Here is a 26,440-nt window from a genome sequence, read left to right on the forward strand (position 1 = left end):
TCTAGCCTATAAAGTGGCGGAAGCCTTCCTTGGACGGGATAGCCGATGTACTAAATTAGGGTTCTATCTTTCCAGACAAACCTGGTACCAATTTATCGACATCTGACATCTGAGGGATGAAAGACAAAGAAAAGAAAGAAGAAGTGTTGGCTTTGGTTCGGTTTCGGACCATCGAGCTTGTAGTCAGGGCAAATTATTTTGCAACTCTACATCTACCCTAAGAAGATGCATGCAAAATTAGAATCAACATTATTAGATTTATACAATACTTTGAGAAACTGATTAGTGGGAACACGCAAACGTACTACGTACTTACGGGCAATAGATAGAAGTGAGGCCAAATAAAAGGTAACGGTGAAGTTTTCTGTTTATTTTGCGATGTAAGCGTGCTATTTTTAACATAAATCGAGAAATGCAAGCAATAGTATGTCTTCAATGTAAATCTAGGGGCCATATGACATTCACCCTTATATGGCAAAAGCTTTCTGTACATTGCAAGATAATGCTGTCGTCCAGTAACATGCCAGAGCCCATAGCTTGAGAGGTGGAATGCCTGAGGAAAACATGGAATCTTTGGCAGCAAACATCCGTCTCGTAACGTTGAACTGCCAATCGCTATAAATTGAAGAAGTCTCCAAGAAGTCGCGCTGTCCAGACTTCTGCGGTATCTGCATGCGCCATTTATGCGTGAGGCATTGGAGGAAACACCGATCAGGGATCCCCCATCATCAGTATCAACTTGACTTACTTGACTTACTTTGACTTAATCGGCGGGCTGATGTCATCGCCTGACGCGATTACCCGCATCTTCGCCGAGGTGTGCCATCCTCGAACACAGCTCTGCACAACCTTCTCGATCTTCTGCGAGAGCTTGCACAGAATCAATCCATTCGTCGCTATTCCATATTCTGTGAAACTTTACGTCTCGCCTGAACTGCCTATCCACGCTGAGTGTCCTCAGGTCCTCTTTCCAGAACTTCCGTTTTCAGCCAGGCGGTTTCTTCCAGCTCGAACCCGACGAACTCCTCAGAACTCGTTGAACAAGACGATCTGCCGGTCTCCTTAATATATGACCAAAGAAGCGAAGACGATTTACTTTAGCCACTTTCGATGGCGGTGCACGATGTTGATGTCTTCCACGTGTTATCCGCCGGTATACCACATCAATTTCTGCGTAAAGATCTTCATAGTGACATACACTAGGCCAAAAGTAGCCAAGTAGCCGTCTAAGCAGCTTTCGTTCTGTGCAGTCAAGCCTCTCCATAACCGTTGATGGTGCTGCCCAAGTCTCCGATCCGTACATCATGATGGGGTGAATTGCGGTAGACTCGCAGCTTGACTTCGTTGGTGATGTGGGTCGACCACAGCCATTTCGTTAAGGAGTTAAATGCAAAAGTGACCTTAGCGCATCTTTGCTGAACATCTCTCTCGTAGTTGACATTGTTCTTCAGCGTACAGCCAAGGTAACAGAACTCATCGACGAGTACTATTGGTTGTTTGTCCACCCTGATTCCCGTTCGTGATCTCGAAGAGATCCACATCTGCTTGCATTTATCAGGGCGTAGGCGTAGTCCAGAGGTTGCAGCCAGCTTCGATACAAGGTTGACAACATGTTGATGTTTCGTACTGCTTTCCGCGAATATAACGAAATCGTCGGCATACTCGAGGTCAGTCAAGAGGCACCCTGATAGTGCTAAGACAATGTCAGCGGGACACTGGTCGACTGTTCTTCGCATAATGTCGTCGATTGCGAAATTGAACAGGAAAGGTCCTGCCACTGCCCCTTGTCTTACTCCAGTTACCACCTCAAACGGTGCTGTACATCCGGCTGGTGTTCGAACTGCAGCTGTTGTTCGTTGATTCATGTCATCAAGCAAGCGAACGAACTTTCATGGTACTCCATCGGCGCGGAGCGCGTTGAGAAGACGGCCTCAGTGAGGAGAGTCGAACGCGGCTTCAAAGTCAAGAAACGCTAGTTGCATTGGCTTCGAATACTGCTGCCAGATTTCGATCACTCTCCTGACGATAAACACCTGGTCAATCGTAGATCGACCAGGATGAAAGCCAGCTTGCTCGTCGCGCGTTGTTTCTTCGCGATGTTTAATGAGTTGGTCCGCTCGATAATGCGCTCCAATACCTTGTGCATAACACGCAGCAAAGAGATTCCTCGATAATTCCTGTGGTCCGTGACGGATAACTTCTTGTGAAGGGGGATTATGATAGCGTGTCTCCACGAATCAGGTATCCTTTCGTCTATCCATATTGAACGGATGATCTTTGTCATCTCACGTCCCCGACGGAGGAAGATATTTTAGCATTTCTCCGCTAATTCCGTCGTCCCCACCAGATTTTCCATTCTTCATTTTTTGAATACAGACCAGGACCTCCGGCTCGGTCGGTAGCTCCTCGTTAACCGCATATGTCGGCCTATGAACGTGCTCGAGTTCAGGAGCTGACGGTGCTTGCCGGTTCAGCAAAGTCCTGAAGTGATTCCTCCAAATTGAAAGGGTCGCTTCACCGACAGCCACTCCATTGGCAGTGTTAAGGACAGGAAAACATCTTTTCATTTTGCCGTTATACTGTCTTAGTAAACATAGGCTTTCCGCGGGTTTTGGTCCTCTCACGCCTTTTCAAACTCCATTGCTCTTGACGTCCACTCGTTATCGCGGTCTTGTTGCAGTTGACGATGCAACTTCCTTCTAAGACGCCTGTTCTGGTCGAAGTCACCAGCGCTGCGCGAGACACATACAGAATCGCCGGTACACCATATCCGCATCAAAGTAAAGTTCTTCGTTATAGCGCACCGTCGCCCAAAAGTAACCTAACAGTCGTCTGAACAGCTTTCACTCCATGCAGTCAAACTTCTTCATCACCGCCGAAGTCGCCCAAGTCTCCGATCCATTCATCATGATAGGGCGAATTGCTGATAGGTGGACTCGAAGCTTGACTTCATTGGCAAGGGGGGCCGACCACGGACACTTGGTCAATGAGTTGGGTGCCGAATTGGCTTTAGCGCATCTTCACTGAAAATCTCTCTCGAAGCGGATTTTGTTTCCGCAAATGCAAAGACAAACTTCTTCGGCGGCAATAGAACCGGGAGCGTTTCCCTTGCAGCGTCCTGGATGCACTTTGTGAAGGAATCCGCATCGCTAAGCTTCTTCCTGGTCCGTACTCCAACATGAATAGACAGACGTTGGCGGAATTTTGTTCTATATTCATCATCTTTAAGATCTGCCATGTCGATTTTCGGTTGAAGAGGAACTCCTCGGTTTCTCTTGTGGAACCGTATCTTGAAGTTGAGAAGAACTGGTGGTCAGAATCGAACGCGACGTCCCAAACAGCTCTAGATTTTTGGATATCTGACTGAGGAATGTTCCTCGTCAGAACGTAGTCGAGCTGAATCTAAAGAGTCCTCATCTTCTGCTTGCGCTGCTCTTCAGGCGTTAAAAGGGTTGACCCCTGCCACGTGAGCTAATGGCGTCGATGATTCCTCTTAAACGTGGAAGCGATGATAAGGCTCGTCTGTTCGCACAAGTCGACCAGACGGTCACCGTTGTTCGACGTGCGCTCCGCTGCATAGCACCATTTTCCTAGCACATCGGATTGCTGTTGGAGTCCCATCTTCGCATTTGCGTCGATTCCGACAATGACCACCTGCTGGCTTGGTATTTTAGACATCAACGCATTGAGTTCATCATAGAAGGCGTACTTACTGTTGTCCTCAGCGGTTTCCGCAGGTGCGTGAGCACTTACGATCCAGAGTTTAAGTCCTCCAAGGAATATCTCTTTGCCAGAAATCCGAAAATCTAGAGCTAGCTTTTCCGTCACGGAACCCAGGAATTACCAAGGAACATCACTGATGCGTGGAATGTACAAGGTTTTGGGCGGCTCATCCTGGATCGGCCGATCAAACATCGCGGAGAAACCACCCGCGACGAACAATCAGTTTTCGGCATCGGTCCATCGACGACTTATCAAGTGTTTATTGTGAGGAGAGTGATTGAAGTGTGGCAGCGGTACTCGAAGCCTCTACAGTTAGACTATTACTTTATCTCCAATTATTTATTTTCTGAACTTCTCAACGGGGCCGTCTTCTCAACACGCTCCGCACCGGTGGAGTTGCAGGAAAATTCGTTTACCTTACAAATGAAAGGAATAGAGGAACAACTGCGGGATGTACTACCCCCTTCAAAGTGGAAAGTGGAGTGAGACAAAATACAGTGGCGGGACCCTATGTGTAACTTTGCCGTTGGTGACATAATACGAAGAACACCTGAGAAGTGTTCTAGCAATGTCTGCACCTCCTTTGGCGGGTCTTGAGTGCGCCGACGACATAGTAATATTCGTTTCATGCAGAGGGAAGTTACAAAATGTTGTTAACCTTGTATCGAAATTAGCTACAGCCTAGTTTACGTACTACTACTGCGCCCTGATAAATGCAACCAAATGTAGAGACTCTCAACAGGAACAGGATGGACGGACAACCTATTCAACTTCTGGAGTTCGTTATTTGGGCTGGCAGCTTCGAAAGAGATTTTCAGTGAAGATGCGCTAAAGCCAATTCGGCATCCAACTCATTGACCAAATGCCCGTGGTCGGCCCCCTCGCCAATGAAGTCAAGCTGCGAGTCTACCTATCAGCAATTCGCTCTATCATGATGAATGGATCGGAGATTTGGCGACTTCGGCGGTGATGAAGAAGTTTGACTGCATGGAGTGAAAGCTGTTCAGACGACTGTTAGGTTACTTTTGGGCGACGGTGCGCTATAACGAAGAACTTTACTTTGATGCGGATATGGTGTACCGGCGGATGACACGTGGAAAACGTCAACATCTTGCCCGGCTATCTGAAATAGTCATGAAGAACCGTCTTTGCTTCTTTGGTCACGTTATGAGGAGGCCGTCTGATCGTCTTGTACAAATTCTCCTGAGGATGTTCTCAGACTTAAACAGGAAAAAGCCTCCCGCTCGTAAATGAAGGTTCTGGACGGAGATGGCAAAGAAAGATCTGAGGACACTTATCGCTGACGGGAAGTTCACTCGAGACGTAAAGTTTCGCCGTTTATGGAATAGAAGCGGATGGATAGATCCTATGCGAGCTCCAGCTGAAGATCGAGCAGGATGTGCCTGTATATATTTGAGCACTACACACCCCCGCAAAGATGCGGATAGCCGCGTCAGGCCGTAACACCCACTCACTGATTAAGTGACTATTCACTGAGTTGGTATTCTGCCGCTGGTTGGATGAATATTTGTTAACGTTCCATCCCAAATGCAGCGTATCACGATTTTGACGTAGTGCGGAACTAACAGCGAGACCTTAGAATTCGTGTAATAGATTGCGAAAACAAAAAAAAATGAAAAGAAATGGATTAAAAACATCGAAGACGCCGTTTCTTCACGATGACCTCAGTTGCAAGCTGTCATCTTTCTGCACGCGCCGCACCCAGGTGCGAACGGTCGAAGACTAGTGTGTCTTCTCTCCAGCCTATTCAAGTGCAACCAGTGAACATCCTGCTGAGGAGATAGAAACGTGCACGTGGAGGACATTCTACCGCACCTCGTAGGAAATAAACCCACACCGTTTTTCTAAGGCGACTAGGGAAGGATGAGTGGAACCATGCTGGGTTCCGCAATCTAAGAACGGAACCCTACGCTTTCGCTACGGGTTCCGCACCAAAATCGTGATATAGTGCCTTTAAGGAATTCTCAGACAAGTGCGCAACAAACTCCGTGCTTTTTGCTCCATCCCTATTTTCTTGTATAAGCCGTGTCTTTAGTGCTGAGTAGTTCATCCGTCGTCTGTTGTGAAATCGAGCGGTGCAATCCAACTTTCACACCTGTGGAAGTGGATAAGATGCTGTGACCAAGAAGTAATTGGAGTCCCTGAGACTCTGAAGGGGCACAGGCACTCCCGTCCGAACTTTGCATGTGTGTTTGAGAAATTTGTGCGTGCTATTACCGCAGTTAGCTGGCTGGTTAGACTCGCTCCCTAGTTCTTGGGTTGCAATCAGGGTCAAGCGTGCGTTGAGAATTTCTTAACAAGGGGTCGTAAGAGGGGTGTCGAAGCAGGAGAGGGGTCGTAAGGCTTGTAAGAAGAGGAGAAGAAAATGGAGAGAGCAAGAAAAAAAAGACACGAGGATTTTAAATAAGCACATATTAATGGATGCAAAATATTAGAAAAATAAATGGCGTGAAGTATTTTTTTCAAGATTTTGCTGGTATAATTCCACCATTTTTTGCTGAGACTAGTTTGGGAAAATACTAAACAAAGAAGGACATCGAGATTAGGATAAATAAGGGGGGTCGTGAGTACGAAGATAAGAAAAAGGAGTTTAAATCATAGAATGCGTTCTGAACTAAGCCTTGCAGCCTTCCTTTAAAGTAAATTGTTTTAAAAAATTTCGTCAAGAAAAGGGAAAATATTGAGTATGAGAGAGGGAATCAAGACGAGTGAGTATCCGGTATCCACAATCAGCTATCAATTTGAGGACAAGCCATCAAATAACGAAGTAATTAAAACACATTATAATTAACATATAATATATATACATATATATTTTATATATATATATATAATAGAAGTCGTGAGAATAATGAAATGGAAAGAAAGCTGTTTTAATTGCACGTGGCTAAATAAACATTTTGATCCTCCTGTTTGCCGTCATAACTTGCTGTCATAACTATCAAATCTAAGCATTACAAATTTTTGTATTATTATTTTACCAGTTTGAATGTCCGGCTAAAGCCGGGCTGCAGACTTTTCTGTCGCATTCTCTTCGCTCGCCTTCGCTGGTAAATTAATAAAAACCAATCGAAAATCAATGGTAGTGACATTTTTTGTAAAATCAGAATTCTGTTTTTCTATCGACGTTTTCTTCCTTTTTTGCTACAAATAAAGGCGAAAGATTTTATAGTTTTCTTTCTAAACGCGTCAGTTCTACATTTTGAAAATATTCAAGCTTTAGCTTTAAACACTTCTTCGATTCCGATATAATATAGATACAATTTTAAAGGATTACTCGAAGTATGGGTTTTTCTCCTGTTTTCCCCAATAGCTATCAAAGAATGATGTTTAACATAGAATGACGTGAAAAACATCGTTGTACTTATAAAGATAACGTTCCTCGTCAGATCATGTAAACTGTTGGCTACTATTAAACAGCCGGTTTCAGTCGTGCTTCCACTTTCTGAGAAAAGTATGTTACCAACCTGAGGCAAATTTGCAAGGAAACAGATGCACGGAGAAGTTATAGAGGTGAAAAACAACGCGCGTGGTAGCTACGGGTATGAAACGGCTGCAACGTCCCATTTACCTTTTGCGACATGCGCACGAAGTTACTGCGCGACGAATTCTACGCCGTGGAACCCGTCGCACCCCTTTTTCTAACTTTCTGGCGTCGGCGCACAAACTCGACGCCGGTGGACCCGTCGCACCCTCCTTTTGGAGTTACACACACACACACACACACACACACACACACACACACACACACACACACACACACACACACACACACACACACACACACACACACACACACACACACACACACACACACACACATACATACATACATACATACATACATACATACATACATACATACATACATACATACATACATACATACATACATACATACATACATACATACATACATACATACATACATACATACATACATACATACATACATACATACATACATACATACATACATACATACATACATACATACATACATACATACATACATACATACATACATACATACATACATACATACATACATACATACATACATACATACATACATACATACATACATACATACATACATACATACATACATACATACATACATACATACATACATACATACATACATACATACATACATACATACATACATACATACATACATACATACATACATACATACATACATACATACATACATACATACATACATACATACATACATACATACATACATACATACATACATACATACATACATACATACATACATACATACATACATACATACATACATACATACATACATACATACATACATACATACATACATACATACATACATACATACATACATACATACATACATACATACATACATACATACATACATACATACATACATACATACATACATACATACATACATACATACATACATACATACATACATACATACATACATACATACATACATACATACATACATACATACATACATACATACATACATACATACATACATACATACATACATACATACATACATACATACATACATACATACATACATACATACATACATACATACATACATACATACATACATACATACATACATACATACATACATACATACATACATACATACATACATACATACATACATACATACATACATACATACATACATACATACATACATACATACATACATACATACATACATACATACATACATACATACATACATACATACATACATACATACATACATACATACATACATACATACATACATACATACATACATACATACATACATACATACATACATACATACATACACACACACACACACACACACACACACACACACACACACACACACACACACACACACACACACAGCGAGGAAAAGGTATTCACAGACGGTATTTGGGATATCATTAGTACAATGTAGGCTCACCGAGTTTCTGAATATCGATGCTCAAAGTGAATTTTATGCAATAAAATCATCATAATGGCATCGATTTGTGAAGCTAGATTTCTCCTATAAAAATTGGTGGTTCTAGCTTACCTAGTTTTTTTTTTTTTTTTTTTTGAAAACTAGTTGGGAAAAATTCTAAATTCTGCATCAAATTTTGGAGTTTTTTTCAACTACCTTTTGAGAGAACCAGAACATCTACAGAGGCCAAAATTTGCAGTTAAGGGTTTTCCTTGACGCTCTATCAAAGTAGTGCGTCAAAGTTTTCAACTGCACCACCGCAATCTCGCTACGAGAAAAAAGCGAGATCTCAGATTTGCGGCTACCCGTCAAAATCTGTACGATTTGAAACAAAGTCCAATAGCTCAGCTCATAGTTTACAAAAATGAATTCCGTTCGGAGTATATTGTAAAAAGAACTTTTGCTATTATAAATCGCTTTCATTTTCTTACAAGCAATTTTCATTCTCTCAAAAGTTAGTTGAGAAAAGATTGAGAAAAATGCTAAATTTCTCAACTTTTTCTCAACTTACTTAGATACTTACCTACTAAGATGGCCCGTCTTCACTGGACGTGCGGGCCCTAGCATCTCTTCCACTCGTTTTGTTCCCTCGCCATTGTCATCCAGGATGTTCTCAAGCTTCGTAGGTGACGTTGAAGAGGTCCCTGTGCCGTACCCAGCTGAGCCCTCAGCTGGTCCATCCGTGTAGCGAACACGTCACCCCATCTCGTTGGCGGTCTCCCTCGGGGGCGTTTAGCATCTCATGGGATCCACTCTAGCGATCTTTTAGTCCATCAATAGTCGATTCTTCTCGTGATGTGACCGGCGCATCTATGTTTTGCTTTCGATACATATTCCGCTGGGTCGCGAAGACGGGACATTCCTCTTAAGTCGGAGCTACGAAGACCGGCTAGGTGTTGTATGCGCCGGTTAATCTTCAGGAGACATCTCTCAAGGGCTCTGTGGGTGGTAAGTAGCTTCCTAGACTTGGCCGCGGAGTCTGCCCACGTCTCCGCTGCGTAACAGAGCGCTGGAAGGACTGTCGAGTCGAAAAGATGGGCGCGAAGATCTTGGTTCGTCAGTTGGTCCGTAGCTTCCTTGACGGCTGCGAATGCTGCCCATGCTGCTCTCATTCTTCTATTCAGTTCTTCCTTCAAGTCGTTTTGTTTTCATAGAACGTCCGAGGTATACGTATCACGTAGTTTCCACGATTTGGGAGACTTCAAGTTGTACTCCTCCGTCCTCGCAGTAGGCGTTCTTCATGAATTGTGTCTTCTTTCTGTTTATTCGTAGTCCTATTCTCTTCCCTGCTTCGTTCAACTCGTTGAGCATCGTTTCTGCTTCATTGGTACTGCTCGAAAACAGAACGATGTCGTCCGCGAAACGAAGGTTCGAGAGAAATCTTCCATCAACACGTATGCCCCTTTCTTCCCAGCAAAGTGATTTCATTATCCATTGTAATGCAGCCGTAAACAGCTTTGGCGATATAGTATCGCCTTGTCGTACCCCCTTTCCAATGGGCATGGTGAGAGGGCGGTGGAAAAGCTGTATCCTAGTCGTGCATCGATCGTAGCAATTGGCTAATGTCCTCACATACGACGCGTCCACACCTTGATCGACCAGCGCTGACAGTATTGCATTCGTTTCTGCGCTGTCAAAGGCTTTCTAATAGTCGACGAAGGTTAGAACAAGAAGCAAGCGGTATTCTCGGCTAACCTCTATGACCCTCGACACGGTCTGGATGTGATCCAAGCAGCTGAACCCCTGACGAAATCTCTTGATAGACTCGTATTTCCTAAGGGAGAATCCGTGGTGGAGCTTCAAAAGTGGGGATGATCGGGCTTGACACGGGAGTTGATAAACGGGAAAATTCCGAGTAGAACCACTTTGTAATGATTTCCATTTCACGAAGAGAAGATGTGCGAGTCCCCGTCTTCGCTCAGCTAGACTGCTAGCGGAATATTATATTCGCGGAGATCCCTGCGGAACTTATTTAGACTGGTTCTTCTTTGTGCTGCTTCCAGAATCTTCTTCTGCCTGTACTTCAAAGGATCCTTCTGCAACGCTTTTTTGCAGCTAGTATTTGCTACTAGCCGCTCAATGTGCGATGCATTCGGATCAAGCCTCAAAGCCCTTCTTTCCAACAATTCCTTGGTGGTTTTGAAATTCGATCCAACTTTGTCGTGCGCGGCTTCGAGGCACGTTCAGCGCAAGCTCGTAATCCTCTGAGCAGCATCTCGTAGTCCACGTTTGGGTCCTCCTCGATGTGCCAGTCACCTTGGGGCAAGGAGTCCTCGAGTACGCAATCTCGTAGACGACTTCTTTTCTCCTTCGTTGCCGATAGCAGATGTTCTTTTCATCGTGTGGCTAAGTCGTATTTTTGCACGAAGGAGACGGTGATCAGAACCATTACGAAAGGATGGTACTACTGAAACATCAAGTAGACACCACCTCCGGTTGGTGAGTATGTGGTCGATCTCCGCACGAGTCGCGCCATTGGACGATTCCCATGTCCACCGACGATGATCTTTTTTCATAAAAAGAGAGTTCCCATGAAAGAGGCGAGCGGCGGACAACAGCCCGGCGAGACGATTGCCATTTTCATCTTCCAATCCTGTATTCCTCTTCTGTGGCCTTTCCTAGTTTTGCGTTGAAGTCTCCGAGAACGAATTTGTAGAAGGACTTCTCGTTGCATATTACTACTTCCAGCTCCTCTTAAAACGCGTCCAATTCGGATTCATCAGCTGCTGATGTTGGTGAGTAGCAGTTGATGATGATGGATTGCTGATTGATTACTGATGGATTTTTGGCGCAGATGGCGGAGGCGAAAAATTGCCAGACGAGGTGAAAGGATCTCGTGAGAATTGACAAGATGGATGACAGACGGGTGCACAACAAAACCAACACCGCCTATATTTTGCGACGGAAACCTCTCTCCACGAATGACGAGTGTACCGTCATTCATCTGTCGTACGTCGCTCCTTCTGTACTTGGTCTCCTGCAGAGCAATCACGTGAAATTTGATACGCTCTGCATCTCCGAGAAGGGCATGCTGGTCAGCGTCTGTGGACACTGTTCTTGCGTTGTACGTACACAGTCTGCGACACTCTCCATGGCGAGTCGTGGTGTGTCGCCTTTGTCCAGAATCAATGGCGTTTTGAGCAACCTGAGATTTGATCGCCTCTCGCACAAAGGTGCTTCTTCGGTATGGTTGTCGAGATGATAGTACGTTGTCCCTGCCAGCAGGAATGGAGACGACTTGATTCCGAATGTGACCCTGGTGAATCTGAACGTTTGAATATTGTCCAGTGTAGGAGGCGAGTTGTGGTCTCTAAACCAGAGACATCGAGTTGCATCACGATCTACTTCTTGTAATCGTACTTTTAGAAAAGCCTTCTCTACATCCGATATTATTGCGATTTGTCCGATTCTGAAACGAAGTAGTATACCGTTACAGAGACGGAAGTACTACCGGTCTTCGGTTATGTCTGACACTGTAGGTCTTATCATATTCACTTGAGTTTCACTAGCATCATCCATGGACCAGGTACTATCCCAGTGACTGATGTCATCTACATAAGGAAAAACTTGAATCAGTTGAGATGTCATTGACTGAGCCGTTTTGGATGTTATTGACTTCGCTTTTCCTGATATTATGGGTCCTAGCTTGGTTGGCAAAAGATACAATCCTGATGGCAAAGATATTGCAGATTTGTCGCACCTCATAAATGACCATAAGTGATGGAGTATGAGAGGTTTGACAAATTTTTTATCTTTTCGTATGGGTAGCGAAATGTCGAGGGAGTTCAGGAAACTCTGATCCTCTATTGACACTTGCAGTGATGAAAAAGACCTAGTCAAAACCTCATAGGTCAACAGATCTAGTGAATGCAGAGTTCCTTCGTCATCCCATCCTTTCAATCTGACTAGCGCACACTTTTCTTGCTTAGTTTCTTTCGTTCCAAACGTGTGCAGTCTAATTGTCTTATGTTCGAGCACAGGAAGGTGTAACTTTGCTGCAAGTGAACTGTCGATGAATGATGTTTCCGCTCCGGTATCAAGGAGAACATCTACCTTGGATATGGCTTTTGTCTCATTTTCCATCACAGTGATCTCTCCTGTAAGTCGGTCGGAGAGTTGGGTGTTGAAAACTGTTTGTGGTTCACCCTTTCTAATGTCTCTGCACATATTGCTGGGTTTGAGCACTGAATCAGATTGAATTGTAGCCACAGCAGCTTTGCTTGACTTTGCAGATCCCTTTGTTATTGGTTTGGATATTCCTTTGGTCTCGGACTTCTGTTGAGAAGGTGGTGTCTTAACAGGATGTATGATGTGCACTGTTGCAGTTGAAACACGGACGACTTTTACATTCAGTCGTGCTATGCTTCGGAGATGCGCATATCAGACATAAGTGGTTTTCTCTCAAGTACAACGAACGTTCCTGAGGAATTGCGAACTTCGTACATGAGAAGGATGTGTGGCTCTCTTTGCAGTACATACATACTACAGTTATTGATTGATTATCCCGAGGCTTTCTGGGGATATTATTCGCTTTTTGCTGAGGATTTGAGTGCTTATCGGCGAACATTAGAAACATCTCTTCTGTGGCCAAAATCTCGTCCACGTATTTAAAGAGAGTTTCCGTTGTGAATGGGACGCTCGGATCATGTCCCTTCCTTGTGGAAATTACTTTCCGTTTAACAGAGTCCGGAAGTGTTGTTGGTATGAGTTTGGCTAACACTTTTTTGATGAGCCAGTGGCTATTGACTTGTTCCCCTTTTTCGGCCAGTTGGGCGATAATAACTTGCTCCTGTTCAAGGAGAGAACGCTGATCCCTCACTGAAGGGCTGCGCAGTGTACACGCATCCAGCTGTTCGATCAAGTTATTGGTTAGAATTTTTTTTGTTATTGTATTTCGAAAGAAGAAATTCTATTGCTTTCGCGTAACTGTCTTTCGTGACTTGAAATTTTTTAATGTATTCGCGAGCTTCGCCCTTTAGTGCATTGAGTAAGTAATTGTATTTCATCATCTTGGGTATATCTTGAGAATGAATATTGTTGCTGAAAATCTCCCAAAAATTCTCCCACTCCCATATGTTCCCCCCAAATGTTGGAATGGGTAGTGGTGGTAGCTTTATCTTTTTTGTTTGGAGCTGAGGCGTCCGCGCGTGGTTATCAGCCGTATCATCAATTGCACTTAGACGTGGTGGCGACGCGTAAGTACAAGAATTCATAGCTTGAAGGCGCGCCCGTAGTAATATGATGAGGTCGAACGCATATGAAAGTGCTGACTCAGACTTGCATGAGTACTCATCGTAATCATCTTGCCCGGAGTTTGATGACTCCTCGAGCCGTCGACCAATAAAGTGAAGTCATTGAGTGATTTTTCAACTCTCAGAATGGCAGAATTGACTGCGCCAGTGGCTTCTTCTAGCCTACTCACATATTGATGAGTCAATGTGCGAGGCGCATTAGGATCTAATGGAACTTCTTCAAGCTTTTCATCTTTTATTTTAGAGACGATATGCTCTAATTTATTAGTGAAAGTTGTTAAAAGACGCTTCTAAGTTCTTAGTTGCGCAGACATATTGATTGCTGACCAACATCTCAATGATAGTGGTTATTGAGGGAGATATTAGAAAGGAATTCGCTGAGAGGAAGATGTTGTGAGCGAATTTGCACAAAAGATTCAAAATTCTTCAAGAAGTACAAGTGAGAGTCACAAAGACAAAATTGTTGCATTGAAATGTATTGCAAAGGCAACTTCTTCGAGAAATAAGACTGCCAGTCACAAAGACAATGGTACCGTATTGAAAGATATTGCAAACCGACCTGGATTCACGAACCTTCCGATGCACCAGAATGTGGTAGAATGCTCGCCTTAAAATTCCCTAAGGAATCGCCACGCGGTACAGTTACAGAGAATTTGGTGCGGAAGCAGCTCTTCTTAACTGGCAGGTTTTGGGTATTGGAGGTACTAAACTGTTTCTTGAATCGGTTATTGTTTCCTGACGACCAGAAGCCGAGTGTCCAGCGAATGTTGGTTTGAAGATCACCGAGTGGAGTGGTATCGACGGGTATTGACGCTATCGACCGAAGGGAAATGTCGGCTGGTGGGAGCCAGCGGTAGAAGGCAGGAGAAGCCGCGAGAAGCCGCCAGAGGAAAGGAGAGAGAGCGAGCCGAAAAGCCCCGAGCCTCGTCGCGGCTGTATTTTATACATTACTGTCGAAGCGTGGAATGTAAGCATTTTGAAATCTGAGAAGATCCGCTGAAGATAATTGAAATGATGGGAAAGAAAACTTCTCTGACCATATGATATTTAATAGCGCAGCTGCACAAGGAAATGTGCGGGGAGCAGTACCGAATGGAGGATGGCATAATAGCCAGAACAAGTGTCAGTTAGTATTAAGTAATTACATGCATTGCAAAATATTGCAATGAATAATGTTAAGTCACCTTGATCACCTTGACTTCCGTTGATCTTCGAACTGGTCGAGCGGGCGCCAGTAATTCTTCAATTTTTCCTGGTCGCAATGCAGAGTCGCCTAGTGGTTCCTTCTTCCGTGCGGGACACGAGGAACATCATAATTTTCTTGAAGGACTTCGCGAAGAAATCTGACCATCGGGTCGTCGGTCTTCCTGTAGTGCGCTTAATATCGCTGGGAACCCAGTCGCTCACGGCTCTGGTCCAACGGTTGTCATTAAAGCGCATCACGTGTCCGGCCCACCTTATTTTACTTTCCTTGGCAAACGCGGCGGCGTCTCTAATCTTCGACCGCTGACGTAGGAGAGAACTTCGAATCCCGTCCCTCACTTGCGTGAAACGGGATACTCCTAGCATCACTCTCTCAATTGCGCGTTCAATGACGCTCACCGCGTTTTCTTCCTGCTTGCGAAATGCCCAGGTTTCCGAAGCATAGGTCAAAGCAGGAAGTACGGTGGTGTTGAAGAGGTGAGCAAGGAGCCGGGTGTTCCTGGTCTTCTTCACTACATCCTCAATGCTCTTATACGCTCCCCAAGCCGCTCGTCTCCTCCTGCCCAGCTCGGGGGTCAGGTCGTTCATCATGTTTAGTTCCCGACCCACATAAACGTAGCTGGTGCATTCGGATATGTTCGTTCCGTTGAGCGTGAATGGGGCATCCGAGACCCATCCGTTCCGCATGAACATCGTCTTTTGTAGATTCAGCTGAAGACCGATGCATCCACATGTTTCGTCGAATTCGGTCAGCATTCGTTCCGATTGGCTGATGCTAGGTGTTATCAGTACGATGTCATCAGCAAAGCGCAAATGGTGTAGCTGCCGACCATCAACCTTCACTCCCATGTCGTCCCATTCCAACTTTCGCATTGCGTTCTCGAGGGTGGCTGTGAATATTTTGGGTGAAATTGTATCACCCTATCGGACCCCCCTCTTCACGTCAATGATGATGTTCTTGTAGAATGGCGAAATTCCGGTCGTGAAGTTACTGTGCAACTCTCGAAGTACCTTTATGTACTGAGTAGGGACGCCTTGGTTGTCCAAAGCTTCCACGACCGCTTCAGTCTCAACTGAGTCGAAGGCCTTCTTAAAGTCGATGAAGGTGAGACAGAGCGGCATCTTGTACTCTCGTGATACCTCGATGAGTTTCGAAACAGTGTGAATGTGGTCAATCGTGCTGAATCCTTTTCGAAACCCTGCTTGCTCGCATGGCTGTCCTTCATCCAAGACTTTTTCAATCCTGTTAAGGATCACTCTTGTAAAGAGCTTGTAGATGACGGACAGTAAGCAGATTGGGCGATAGTTGCCGATGTCATGTGGATCTCCCTTTTTATACAGCAACACAGTCTTGCTGGTCTTCAACTGTTTAGGAATCTTGCATTCCGACAGGTAACGTGTAAAGAGCCTCGCCAGGGTGTTGATGAGTACTGGTGGAAGGTTATTCAGTTGTTCTGGTCTTATTCTGTCGGGACCGAGTGCCGTACGATTTCTTATCGACATGATAGCATGTCGTATTTTGGACAGGAGAACCTCTGGAATGACATGTCCATCTTCCCTCAGATGGTGAGGAGACAGGTGGACATGGCTGTCGAAGAGATCGGAGTAAAAGTAGATTTTCTCCATCCCCCTTCTCGACGCAATGGCTGTTCCCTTCGGGTTCCGGAGAGCAGTCATCCTCGTCTTGCGACTGGTGAAGTCTCGACGGGCATAGCGGATGCTTTTCCCCGCCTCTGCAGCTTCAGCCAGTACTTCTGCTCTTCTCTCTTTAAGGTCTTCCTTTATCGCCTCTCTGCAAAGCCTTGCGAGCACGGACGTGAGTTCTTGGTTCCCTGCGGCTCGTGCTGCTCCACGCTGGCGTATCAGCTCAAGAGTTTCAAGAGACAGGCGTCTCTTGGTGGTTTTAGAACTCTCAGCCTTCTTCGCGCAGTCGCGAAGGTGTTCAACGAGCCGGTCATATTCCTCGTCGATGTTGTCCATTGGGGAATCTTCCCAAAAGCCGGCTAACGTAGCGAAGAGATCCCAGTTGATGACAGTTCTGGGATTTCTCCCTCTGAACTTGGCTCTCCTTGTGAAGGAAAATCTTCCTCGGAGGAGGCGATGGTCCGATCCCGTATAGAACTTTGGTACAACAGCGACGTCCGTCAGGCAGAACCTTTTATTGACGATGATATTGTCTATTTCATTACGGTACCCTCCACCGGTGACTCCCACGTCCAGCGTAGAAAGGAGGGCTTTTGGAATTGCGAGTTCCCATGGATGGTCTTAGTCGTCATGATGAACTCGGAGAGCCTCTCCCCCTGGTCGTTCCATTGTAGGCCGTGGGTCCCGATGTGAAGTTCCTCCGGTGTTCTTCTTGGGCCAACTTTGGCGTTGAAATCGCCAATTATGACTTTGTAGAAGGCATGATCTTTTCGGTAGAACTTCTCCAGGTCCATAAAGAAAGCTTCGACTTCTTCTTCATCGTAGCTTGATGTTGGAGCGTAAGCGACGAAGATAGTCAAAGCTGGTGTTGGACCACATCTTCTCATCCGCAGACGTCCGATTCGGGTCGTAAGTTGTTCGAAAGAGTCGATGTTCTTTGCCATACTCGTGTTGACGAGGACGCCAACTCCACCAACACCTCTACTGTCGCATGTTCCTAAGAACAGTTCTTCTCCAGTTTCATATACGGCGTTGAGAGGGTGACGTCGTTTCGTCTCGGTCAGTCCAATGACGTCGTACTTGATCTTGTCGGCTTGCATCATCAGATCTTCATCTATTCTTAACAGATGAAGAATTAAATTATACCTAGTTTTCCGCAGTTTAAATGTGGATTTAACAGAATTTAATTACCAAAGATCTTCAAGTTCTGTAAACATTGATGTGTCTGGAACATCGCAGATAACTTCATAATGGAAGGACTGAGACCAATACTTTGGGTGGGTTTCTATAGAGGAAGGTTTGCCTTACAAAATAGTCATAGCGCTGTTTTCTGCGACCTCTTAGTTTTTTTGTTGGAATTTATACGGGGAAAACATAGGATTTTTCGAGATCTATTGGATTTATAAATCTAATGTTTGAGAGAACCAGACAGTCCGGAAGAGGAGAAATTCCGCACATAGAGGTTTCTTTAGTCCTTCTATCCGAATACCTTTGCGACTTTTCAGAAACGCTGTCCCGTTTCTCTGGAATTCTTGCCAAGGTGTTTATTTTCGCGGGCCCAAAAATGTGTGATTTTGCACAAACTTTAATAATTCGGTGCCACTTAAAGGCAGCATACCACGAATCAGAGGTGGTGCGGATTTCAGGTGGAGTATTCGTGCACGAGACATTAGATTATGGAAAGGGGTGTGAATCCGTCCATTTCCTCCTAATTGCCGTAAAAAACGGCCCTAAAAATGCGACGCGTGCACAAAGCTGGCGCGCTCCAATCGAACACCTTGTGGAAAATAGTGCGCCGTATCTTCCTGGCCGTTTTCTACGGCAATTAGGAAGAAATGGACGGAATCACCCTTCTCCCAATAATCTACGATCCCATATACGAATACTCCACCGGAAATCCGTACCACTCCAGATTCGTGGGGCGATGATTTAAGCGAACCAGATCCCCTTCTATGTTGTAGCCAAGAATTTTCTTCAATAGATGCCTCTTCATTGGATTTCCACTGCTTCCCCTGAAAATTTTTCTCTCTTTCCTATTTTTTTATCATCTAAATTCCAAAAAAAAAACTAAGAGGTTGAAAAAAAACTCCAGTAAGACTTTTTGTAGGGCAAACCTCATTCGTATAACTAACTACTTGTAATTGGATTCTTCATCTTTGAGAAATAGTTTCGAGTTTTTAACACTTCTGCAAAAAAATATTTTACTCAGCGGTGTGTCGACGCAAACTGCGTCGTCCCATTATCACACTGTGAGAACAAAATGTTAATTTTTTTTTCGTCGTTCCTCTGTAATTCGGCTCGTGCACCTGACTCTTCTCTTTTTTGTCGTAGGATGTGCTCTAATCAGTATTTAAAGATAGGTCTTAGATTTTAAAAAATAGATTCTTTTGTAGATTAGAAACGAATGTATTTCAATATCGATATTTCAACAACAGCAAACTTGCCGCTTCTACTACTTGTTCTTTCTTCGCTTCTGTCAGCTACCGAATTTCACATTTGCTATTTGTTCCTCGGTTAATTTTCGATTTTGCTTTTTGGAACACACAAAATTTTCAATATATTGGGTTCGCAGCAATGTTGGAGAAGGGAGGGGATCTTATTTGAGGGTGTCGTGTTCCATCACCACGCTTGACCCTGGTGATACCGGCCAGGGCAGGCGAAACAAGCATTATAGACGCAAGCTCCACTAGCTTCCATAACTTCTTGCTGAGGTAACCCCTTTTTTGTGTAGCAGATCACGTTCCCCGATATACGACAGCAACACTTTGTAAAAAAATCTACGGAGTCCAGAAATTTCTTCATCTCTAATATTGAAATACTGAACGTCTGAACGTCTGGCTAACGCCAGACATCAGACCTCTTGTGGTGTACGCTTCGTCTTCATTGATCAATAGAAATTAAATGTGGTGACATTTTCCGTAAAATTAAACTTTAATGTTTTCTAGCGACGCTTCCTTCGTTCTTTTTTTTCAGAAGTTTTAGAACACTCATGGAATGATGATGAATTGAAGTGATGATTTCATAGTTCTCTACCCAAAAGCTTCACTACTACATTTGGAGAGAATTCAAACTTGATCTCACACGCACATATATTCCTTCGTTACCATTTGGGAACAATTTGGGAACATGATTTAAAGCATGACTTTTTCTTTTTTCTCCACATCACTCAGCGCAGAACCATGTACTAACATGAAATGACATGAACGGCACATTGCACTGATAAAGATAAGGGTTTGCGTAAACTGCTGGCTAGTATTTAAACAGCCGCCTGCATCCGCGGTTTCAATTTTTGAAGAAAGGATGTTACCAGCCTGATGAACAAGAATGCGGTGGAAATAGATATGCAGTGGAGTAAAGAGGGGTGAAACGCAACACAGCAGCAATAAGGTGATTCACAGCATTTCGTACACAGAGACAGATTCACTTGGAATTATTGCGCGGTATTACTGCAACGAAGTGGGACCCGCCTCATGCTATTTTATAGCTTTCAGGTTACGTTCTTCTCCGTATGAGTTTTGTACCAATAGAAAACATTACAAGAGATGAGATGGAAAGTGTAACATGTCTTGGGTCACGCGTACGAGCGCATAAATGAAAAGGATTTCCTTGTCGGGTAAAATGAGGTGTCTTGTTTCTGGATCTGTAGCATAGGTCGCGGGTTTCTTGAAAATTAGGTGAGAATCTTCTACTAATGAACAGTACCAAGAATGAAAGCTCTCTGCACTCGCTTTTTATTAGCACGTTCGACTATTAAATCTTTCTCTACATTTTCTTCTGGAAGTGCATTCGCAAGATTTTCTACATTATTGGGTGAAGTGAATAACAAAAATGTCTTTTTATATCATATCAGCGAATGCGAGAAACCTAATTGAAAGACTTACTAAGAGATATTCTCAGTAATGAACCACATGTCTTTCTTGTCTAACCAGCCTTATCGGAGCTTGAAAATTTAGATTCGATTGTCATCCATAGAGTATTTCCCAGCAGAACGGACTCTCACCCAGCAACAATTCGTTCAGGCATTTTTTAGATTGTTCTTTTTCCTCTATTTCTATTCTATTTTCTTCTATTAATTGAGCGTGCGAATTTTTCTTGAATTCCATTGACGTGAAGTGCATTCAGAAGGCGGTCCCAGTGAGGAGCCTCAAAAGCGGCTTCGACGTCCAAAAAGGGAAAGTGCGGAGGTTTCGAATACCGCTGCCACACTTTCACCACTCCCCTTACAATAAACACCCAGTCAGTCGATGGACGAGTTCGAAAGCTTGATTGTTCGTCGCGGGTGGCTTTTTGGCGATGTTTGATTAGCCGATCCAGGATGATCCGCTCCAAGACCTTGTATATTACATGCAGCAGTGATAAAGGATGAGCATAAAGTGCACGGCGTTGATCAATCCCTATGGGGACGCGTCTACGCGTTCGACTTCAACTCATACTTCGTTTGAGGTTTATGAACACGCATGCAGATTACAATGACTTGCGGGGCTAGCCGATGTGCCAAGTGTTTTTACCCTCCCAGACAAGTCTGGTACCAATTTATCGGTATATTCGGGGGTAGGAAAGGCTTGGTTTGCACTAGATTGGCACTTTGATAGCTTCTTGAATAAAGGAATTATAATAGCATGTCCCCACAAGTCAGGTATCCTATCGTCAATCCATATTGAACGAATGATTTTAGTCAGTTCACAAATCCCAGAGGGAGTAAGAGATTTCAACATCGCTGCGACAATTCCGTCGTCTCCGCCTGATTTTCTCTTTTTCATTTCTTGGAAACTGAAGAGAACCTCCAACTCCGTCGGAGGTTCATCGTTGACCATGGTATGTGTTTGTCGTTGGACGCGCACGACTTCAGGAAAAGACGGTGCTTGTGTGCTCGGCAAGATCCTCCAGATCCGAAGGGTTGCCTTCCCGGTAGCTATTTCAATGGCTGTGTTGAGGACAGGCAAACACCTCCTCATTCTCCTGTCGTTACGGAGCCTGAGCCTTTCTCTCTTTCTTGTCCTCTTACGCCTTTCCAAACTTCTTCGTTCTTGACATCCATTCGTTCTCACGACCACGTCTGAGCTCGAGATGCAACCTCCTTCTGAAGCGCTTCTCCTGGCTGAAGTCACCAATAGTGATGCTACACTCACACACAATTTGTCTTCACAGATGGAATGGCGAATTTCTTCGTCGCTTCTAAAACCGGTATCGTTTTCTTTACAGTGCCTTAAACACATATATTGGAAGAATCAGCGTCGTTCATTCTCTTTTTGGTCCGCAATCCAGTAATGGTCGATGTCTTTCAGATTTGCCAAGTCCAGATTCAGCTGATATTGGAGTCCACGACTCTTTTTTGGAACCGTGCTATCAAGACGAGTAGAACTGGGTGGTGGCTGGAATCGGCTGCGTCTAAGACAGCCCTAGATTTTCTGACAAATATGATGTTCCTTGTCAGAAGGCAATCGAGGTGATGCTTACGAGTCGGCATCTTCCGCTTTCCCTGGTTGCTCTTCTGGTGTTAGTGGGGTTGTCCCTTGCTACGTAAGCTGATGACGTCGATGGTTATTTTTAAACGTGGATTCAATGATGAGGTTCGTCTGCCCGCAAAGGTCTACCAGACGGCTTCCGTTGTCTAATTGCTTCGTCGGACGATACCATTTTCCAAACACATCGGATTGTTGTTCAAGACCCATTTTCACATTTGTTTCAGTTCCAAAAATTACCGCCTGCTACCTTGGTATCCGAGCTCGTCATAAAACGCGTCCTTCTTGTAGTCCTCAACGGTTCCATAGGCGCGTGAGCACTCACGATCTTGAGTTAGAGTCGTCTTCGATCGTATTTTGTTTTCGCCAGCAACACTGCGGTACATGGTGTAATTTTCGACACTGTTGATGGGCCATCCCTGATGCGTGTTTTCTGCAGTGCAGCAAACCGTTCGTGCAATTGTGAAAAAAACTGCAACAACTTACGTGAAGTAATATGTACACAAGAGACTAGAATGACTAGAGAATTCATCAACTTTTCACAATCACTAGAAGATATGAAAGATAGATGTATGAAACAGTGCAAAACAGTTAACATTTAAAAAGTATACTCTCCACTAAGTTTAACCGGATCGCGCCTCATACTTAGGAAATGCCGAGTGCTGTGTTCTGCTCGTTGTTAGCAGGAATTGCTGCCGTTATCGAAATCCATTACTCCATCGACTTCAATCACCTTGAATGGAGCGAAAAGTGGAGTTGGGCAGCTGTAAGTCACACTTTTAGCCCATGTTTTATACGAGCACTGTAGTACAGTTTGCAGCGCATATTTTCAGGCTGACTCCATTGCTCTGTGTACAGTACACGCCGTTTTAGCTTTTGCTCTTCAGTGATTTGCTCTTTAATTTTGAAAACCATTTTTCCTGCCCATTAAAAAGGTCCGAACAGTTGTCTTTCCTGTACAGTTGTTCTTCTCTTTGCTGTTTTTTTTTGCTTTCCTACTCAGCTACTCTTTTAATCTTCTTACACTTGCACACATTACCATCGATGACTTTTATGCTATTGCAATTAGTTCATTTTTTGCGCATTAAGCAAATTGCAAAGCAAACAAATTTGCAGCTCATATTGTCAAATATGGTGCCTAAAAAAGAAACCAACGTAATTTCTCTCAGAATATTCAGACCACTCCGTTTGCTCCTCTAATGTGCCTGGCAGCCTATTTTTCACAGCCCTTACCGTGAGATTTTAGTACCTTCTTTGTACCTTCATGAATTTCTGAATCGCTACAAAGTTTCCACCATTTTTACCTTGCTATACAAATAAAGCTTATTTGCGAACAGAAAAGTAATAGTTTTTTTTTCCAAATGCGACCGACGTAAGACCTGGTGTCGTTTGAACGGGCTACTATATTTGTGCATATTTCTACATAGCACAACTGATTCCAGCGTTTATTTATTTGTTTAATATAAATCGAAGAGGATCGAATTTCGCTCAGAGCATGAGACCAACTGCATTTGATCACTTTATTTGTTTCGAGATCAGATCGTTCTGCTGAAAGGTGAAGAACTCCTCATACGAAATTCTCCATGTCTTGTAAGCTCCTAAGGATGACTTCTATCGAGACTTTTTGGACATCTTGACAGGACGAAACACCGAACGGGAGAGGAGAATGTTCATCACTGTTCAGAATACTTAAAGGCGGCGCATCACAAAATTGACGTAGGGTAGAAACTTTACAGAAAGCACAGCGTCCGGGGTGAAGATTACAAATATGAGCGTGGTCCCCCTCAATTCCTCCTAATCGTCCTGAAAAAGAAAAGTGCGTGGGAAACGACGCTCGTTCCCACAAGGGAAGTTGGAACGCGCCACTCTTCTGCATGCGCCGCATTCACGAGCGAGCGGTCGAGAATCAATGAGACTTCCTCACCACCCTGTTCATGTGACAGGGTGGTGAGGAAGTCTCATTGATTCTCGACCGCTCGCTCGTGAATCACCGGTTCACCGGTTAGGAGGAATCAAGAGGAACAAGTTCATATTCATAATCTGCACTGCGAATTCTGTTCTCATGTTTTCATCAGGTTTCCATACTGCGCCGATTTCGTGATATGTTGCCTTTAAAGGGCTAACCACTAATATCCGACATCATCAGGAAACCTGGGATAAAATTGTGTGAATGCACGAGTGTACAGAATTAGGGAAGGAGAAGTAGTTTGATAGAACTGAGAACATGTTCTTTGCTTTCTAGGTTGAATATCTCATAGATGGGCTAGAAAGGGTTTTCAAGACGCTAACACTCTTATAACAGTTACATTTTCGTTCCAATCGATTGCAAAAAACCCTTATGGATGATTATGACTATCCTCAACGATGAGATGATGATCTGGCCTATCAATCCTTTTGGGATGCCCCAACGTGTTCACTTTAACCTAGAATCGTTTGAGGTTCAGGAACGCATGTTGCCAATACAATGACGTGGCCAGCCGATGTATCAAGTCGGTGTTTTTGTCCTTCCAGACATTCGCTTATCGATCGGATGGATGAAGGGCTTGGTAGGCACTACCAAGCCCTTCATCCATCCGATCGATAAGCGAATATCTGGAAGGACAAAAACATCACTCGTGCAGTCACACCCAGACCTCTTCCCGACTGCGTAACACCTACCCGAAAATCTTGAAAACATGACTGATGCAGAATGCGCTGTTTTGTTCGCAGAATGCTTGTGGACGCGAACAAAAATTAAGCTGTACACCTCAACTAACTGCAGTCTGTACAAAAAAATACGTGTCTATCACATGTGGAAAGTGTTCACACCATGAGATTTTCTTTCAACATAAAAGTTCCTGATGCTCCTCACCTCCTTCAAACTACTCGCAACCAATTTATACCTTTACAGCTAGCATTTCTTTAACGTTCTTCAGGAACCTGCTTATAAAGACAGTTTTTCATGCTTATCATTCCAGCAGTGATGTTCACGTATCGTAACCTTATCGCCACTTAAGCTTTTCCAGAGCGAGACCATGGTGTTGTGACTCTTAGCTTGACACACACACAAAATCATCTTCTTTGGCATCGTATGGTCGTCTTACTGCTTGGCAATAAATCTATAACTAAGTCACTCGTATGCTTTGAGTTGGTACAGGGCCAAGATTCGAAGGGTCTTAGCGCTCAACACAATATTAAACCTCTAGTATATTGAAAATGTGTTGCAAACAAATATGGATCTTAGCGCTCAACACAATATTAAACCTCTAGTATATTGAAAATGTGTTGCAAACAAATATGGATTGGAATTAGTTGCTTAAAACATTTGAAAACGTGGATTTCCTGACTATTGATGATCCTGATCACAGTTTTCTACACTAACGATTCCGTATCTCACATACGAAAAAGGCAAACTTCGACTTTAGTAGGATCAAAACAACATGACGCTTGGTGCAGTTACGTAAGCGGCTGCGCTCGAAGCGTTTCGGTGGAGCTACCGGTTGGAATAAACGTGGGACCACCGCGAACTGTAGCGGCGACTGGTGCGGCAAGGGTTCCCACTCGATCCTAACCGCTACGCTCCATTGAACGGCTCCCTTGCGCGAATTCTCCATACTTTATGTCGTTTTGACCCAACTATAATCTACTACATACAATCGTAGAAGTGAAAGCTGTGAAAGCCAATGAAAGCTACAATCATTTCTGACCCTCGCTATTCACAGTACTTTGCCTAATTTGTATGTCATAACTAAGGATTTCTGCATTTGATTCATAAAGTCATGAATGAGGGATCACTCGCAAATGCATCACTCATCTCTTATCTTTGGTTCCGCTGCTGTACATTATTTATGGACCCTTACACTGGTAAAAAAGAAAAAAATAATAAGATGAAAAATAAGAAGAGAAGTGCACGGTGTTGCTGAAGATTTTCCACTACTTCTACGAAGAGTAGGATTGCTTGCAGATACATACCTATGTTTGCTAGCGATGGTCGGGGATTTCCTAGCAACGGAACTAGCAGCATTGACAAGATTTCTTATAGAAAAGCCACCAGAAGCTAGTTGCTTTGCAAAGTGTGTCAGTTGGGTACCGAAAAATAAAACAAACTTTGCCTCAACTATCCTCGCTCT

The 26,440-nt window shown here is 43.9% G+C and overlaps 10 protein-coding genes across 12 annotated transcripts; 1 reads left to right on the plus strand and 9 right to left on the minus strand.

Annotated features, from left to right (window-relative positions):
• Window positions 1–1,250: 1,250 nt before the first annotated feature.
• Window positions 1,251–1,865, minus strand: RB195_018452 (uncharacterized protein; the record flags this gene model as incomplete). The annotated part of the gene is made up of 1 exon (XM_064185913.1): window positions 1,251–1,865. One exon carries the CDS (start codon window positions 1,863–1,865, stop codon window positions 1,251–1,253), a length of 615 nt encoding a protein of 204 aa, XP_064041794.1.
• A 66-nt stretch (window positions 1,866–1,931) lies between these two features.
• Window positions 1,932–2,776, minus strand: RB195_018453 (uncharacterized protein; the record flags this gene model as incomplete). The annotated part of the gene is made up of 3 exons (XM_064185914.1): window positions 1,932–2,228; window positions 2,379–2,481; window positions 2,625–2,776. 3 exons carry the CDS (start codon window positions 2,774–2,776, stop codon window positions 1,932–1,934), a joined length of 552 nt encoding a protein of 183 aa, XP_064041795.1.
• A 695-nt stretch (window positions 2,777–3,471) lies between these two features.
• On the minus strand, window positions 3,472–3,915 carry RB195_018454 (uncharacterized protein; the record flags this gene model as incomplete). The annotated part of the gene is made up of 2 exons (XM_064185915.1): window positions 3,472–3,748; window positions 3,845–3,915. The coding sequence occupies 2 exons, from the start codon at window positions 3,913–3,915 to the stop codon at window positions 3,472–3,474; spliced, it is 348 nt and encodes a 115-aa protein (XP_064041796.1).
• Window positions 3,916–9,543: 5,628 nt separating this feature from the next.
• On the minus strand, window positions 9,544–9,882 carry RB195_018455 (uncharacterized protein; the record flags this gene model as incomplete). Its single annotated transcript, XM_064185916.1, has 1 exon — window positions 9,544–9,882. One exon carries the CDS (start codon window positions 9,880–9,882, stop codon window positions 9,544–9,546), a length of 339 nt encoding a protein of 112 aa, XP_064041797.1.
• A 61-nt stretch (window positions 9,883–9,943) lies between these two features.
• RB195_018456 (uncharacterized protein) lies at window positions 9,944–10,273 on the minus strand (the record flags this gene model as incomplete). Its single annotated transcript, XM_064185917.1, has 1 exon — window positions 9,944–10,273. The coding sequence occupies one exon, from the start codon at window positions 10,271–10,273 to the stop codon at window positions 9,944–9,946; it is 330 nt and encodes a 109-aa protein (XP_064041798.1).
• Window positions 10,274–11,758: 1,485 nt separating this feature from the next.
• RB195_018457 (uncharacterized protein) lies at window positions 11,759–16,098 on the minus strand (the record flags this gene model as incomplete). Of its 3 annotated transcripts, none has more annotated exons than XM_064185918.1 (3): window positions 11,759–12,179; window positions 12,222–13,063; window positions 15,625–16,098. In XM_064185918.1, 3 exons carry the CDS (start codon window positions 16,096–16,098, stop codon window positions 11,759–11,761), a joined length of 1,737 nt encoding a protein of 578 aa, XP_064041799.1. The 3 variants fall into 3 exon arrangements, with proteins under 3 accessions (XP_064041799.1, XP_013298036.2, XP_064041800.1); XM_013442582.2 differs by lacking the exon at window positions 15,625–16,098 and adding an exon at window positions 13,254–13,346; XM_064185919.1 differs by lacking the exons at window positions 11,759–12,179; window positions 12,222–13,063 and having other exon boundaries at window positions 15,265–16,098.
• Window positions 16,099–16,146: 48 nt separating this feature from the next.
• On the minus strand, window positions 16,147–17,205 carry RB195_018458 (uncharacterized protein; the record flags this gene model as incomplete). The annotated part of the gene is made up of 1 exon (XM_064185920.1): window positions 16,147–17,205. The coding sequence occupies one exon, from the start codon at window positions 17,203–17,205 to the stop codon at window positions 16,147–16,149; it is 1,059 nt and encodes a 352-aa protein (XP_064041801.1).
• Window positions 17,206–17,402: 197 nt separating this feature from the next.
• RB195_018459 (uncharacterized protein) lies at window positions 17,403–17,972 on the minus strand (the record flags this gene model as incomplete). The annotated part of the gene is made up of 1 exon (XM_064185921.1): window positions 17,403–17,972. One exon carries the CDS (start codon window positions 17,970–17,972, stop codon window positions 17,403–17,405), a length of 570 nt encoding a protein of 189 aa, XP_064041802.1.
• Window positions 17,973–20,339: 2,367 nt separating this feature from the next.
• On the plus strand, window positions 20,340–23,221 carry RB195_018460 (uncharacterized protein; the record flags this gene model as incomplete). Its single annotated transcript, XM_013442580.2, has 4 exons — window positions 20,340–20,360; window positions 20,823–20,888; window positions 22,981–23,097; window positions 23,165–23,221. The coding sequence occupies 4 exons, from the start codon at window positions 20,340–20,342 to the stop codon at window positions 23,219–23,221; spliced, it is 261 nt and encodes an 86-aa protein (XP_013298034.2).
• RB195_018461 (uncharacterized protein) lies at window positions 22,098–22,717 on the minus strand (the record flags this gene model as incomplete). The annotated part of the gene is made up of 2 exons (XM_064185922.1): window positions 22,098–22,257; window positions 22,572–22,717. The coding sequence occupies 2 exons, from the start codon at window positions 22,715–22,717 to the stop codon at window positions 22,098–22,100; spliced, it is 306 nt and encodes a 101-aa protein (XP_064041803.1).
• Window positions 23,222–26,440: the final 3,219 nt, after the last annotated feature.

The sequence above is a fragment of the Necator americanus genome, chromosome II (assembly GCF_031761385.1).
Source record: "Necator americanus strain Aroian chromosome II, whole genome shotgun sequence".
NCBI lineage: Eukaryota > Metazoa > Nematoda > Chromadorea > Rhabditida > Ancylostomatidae > Necator > Necator americanus.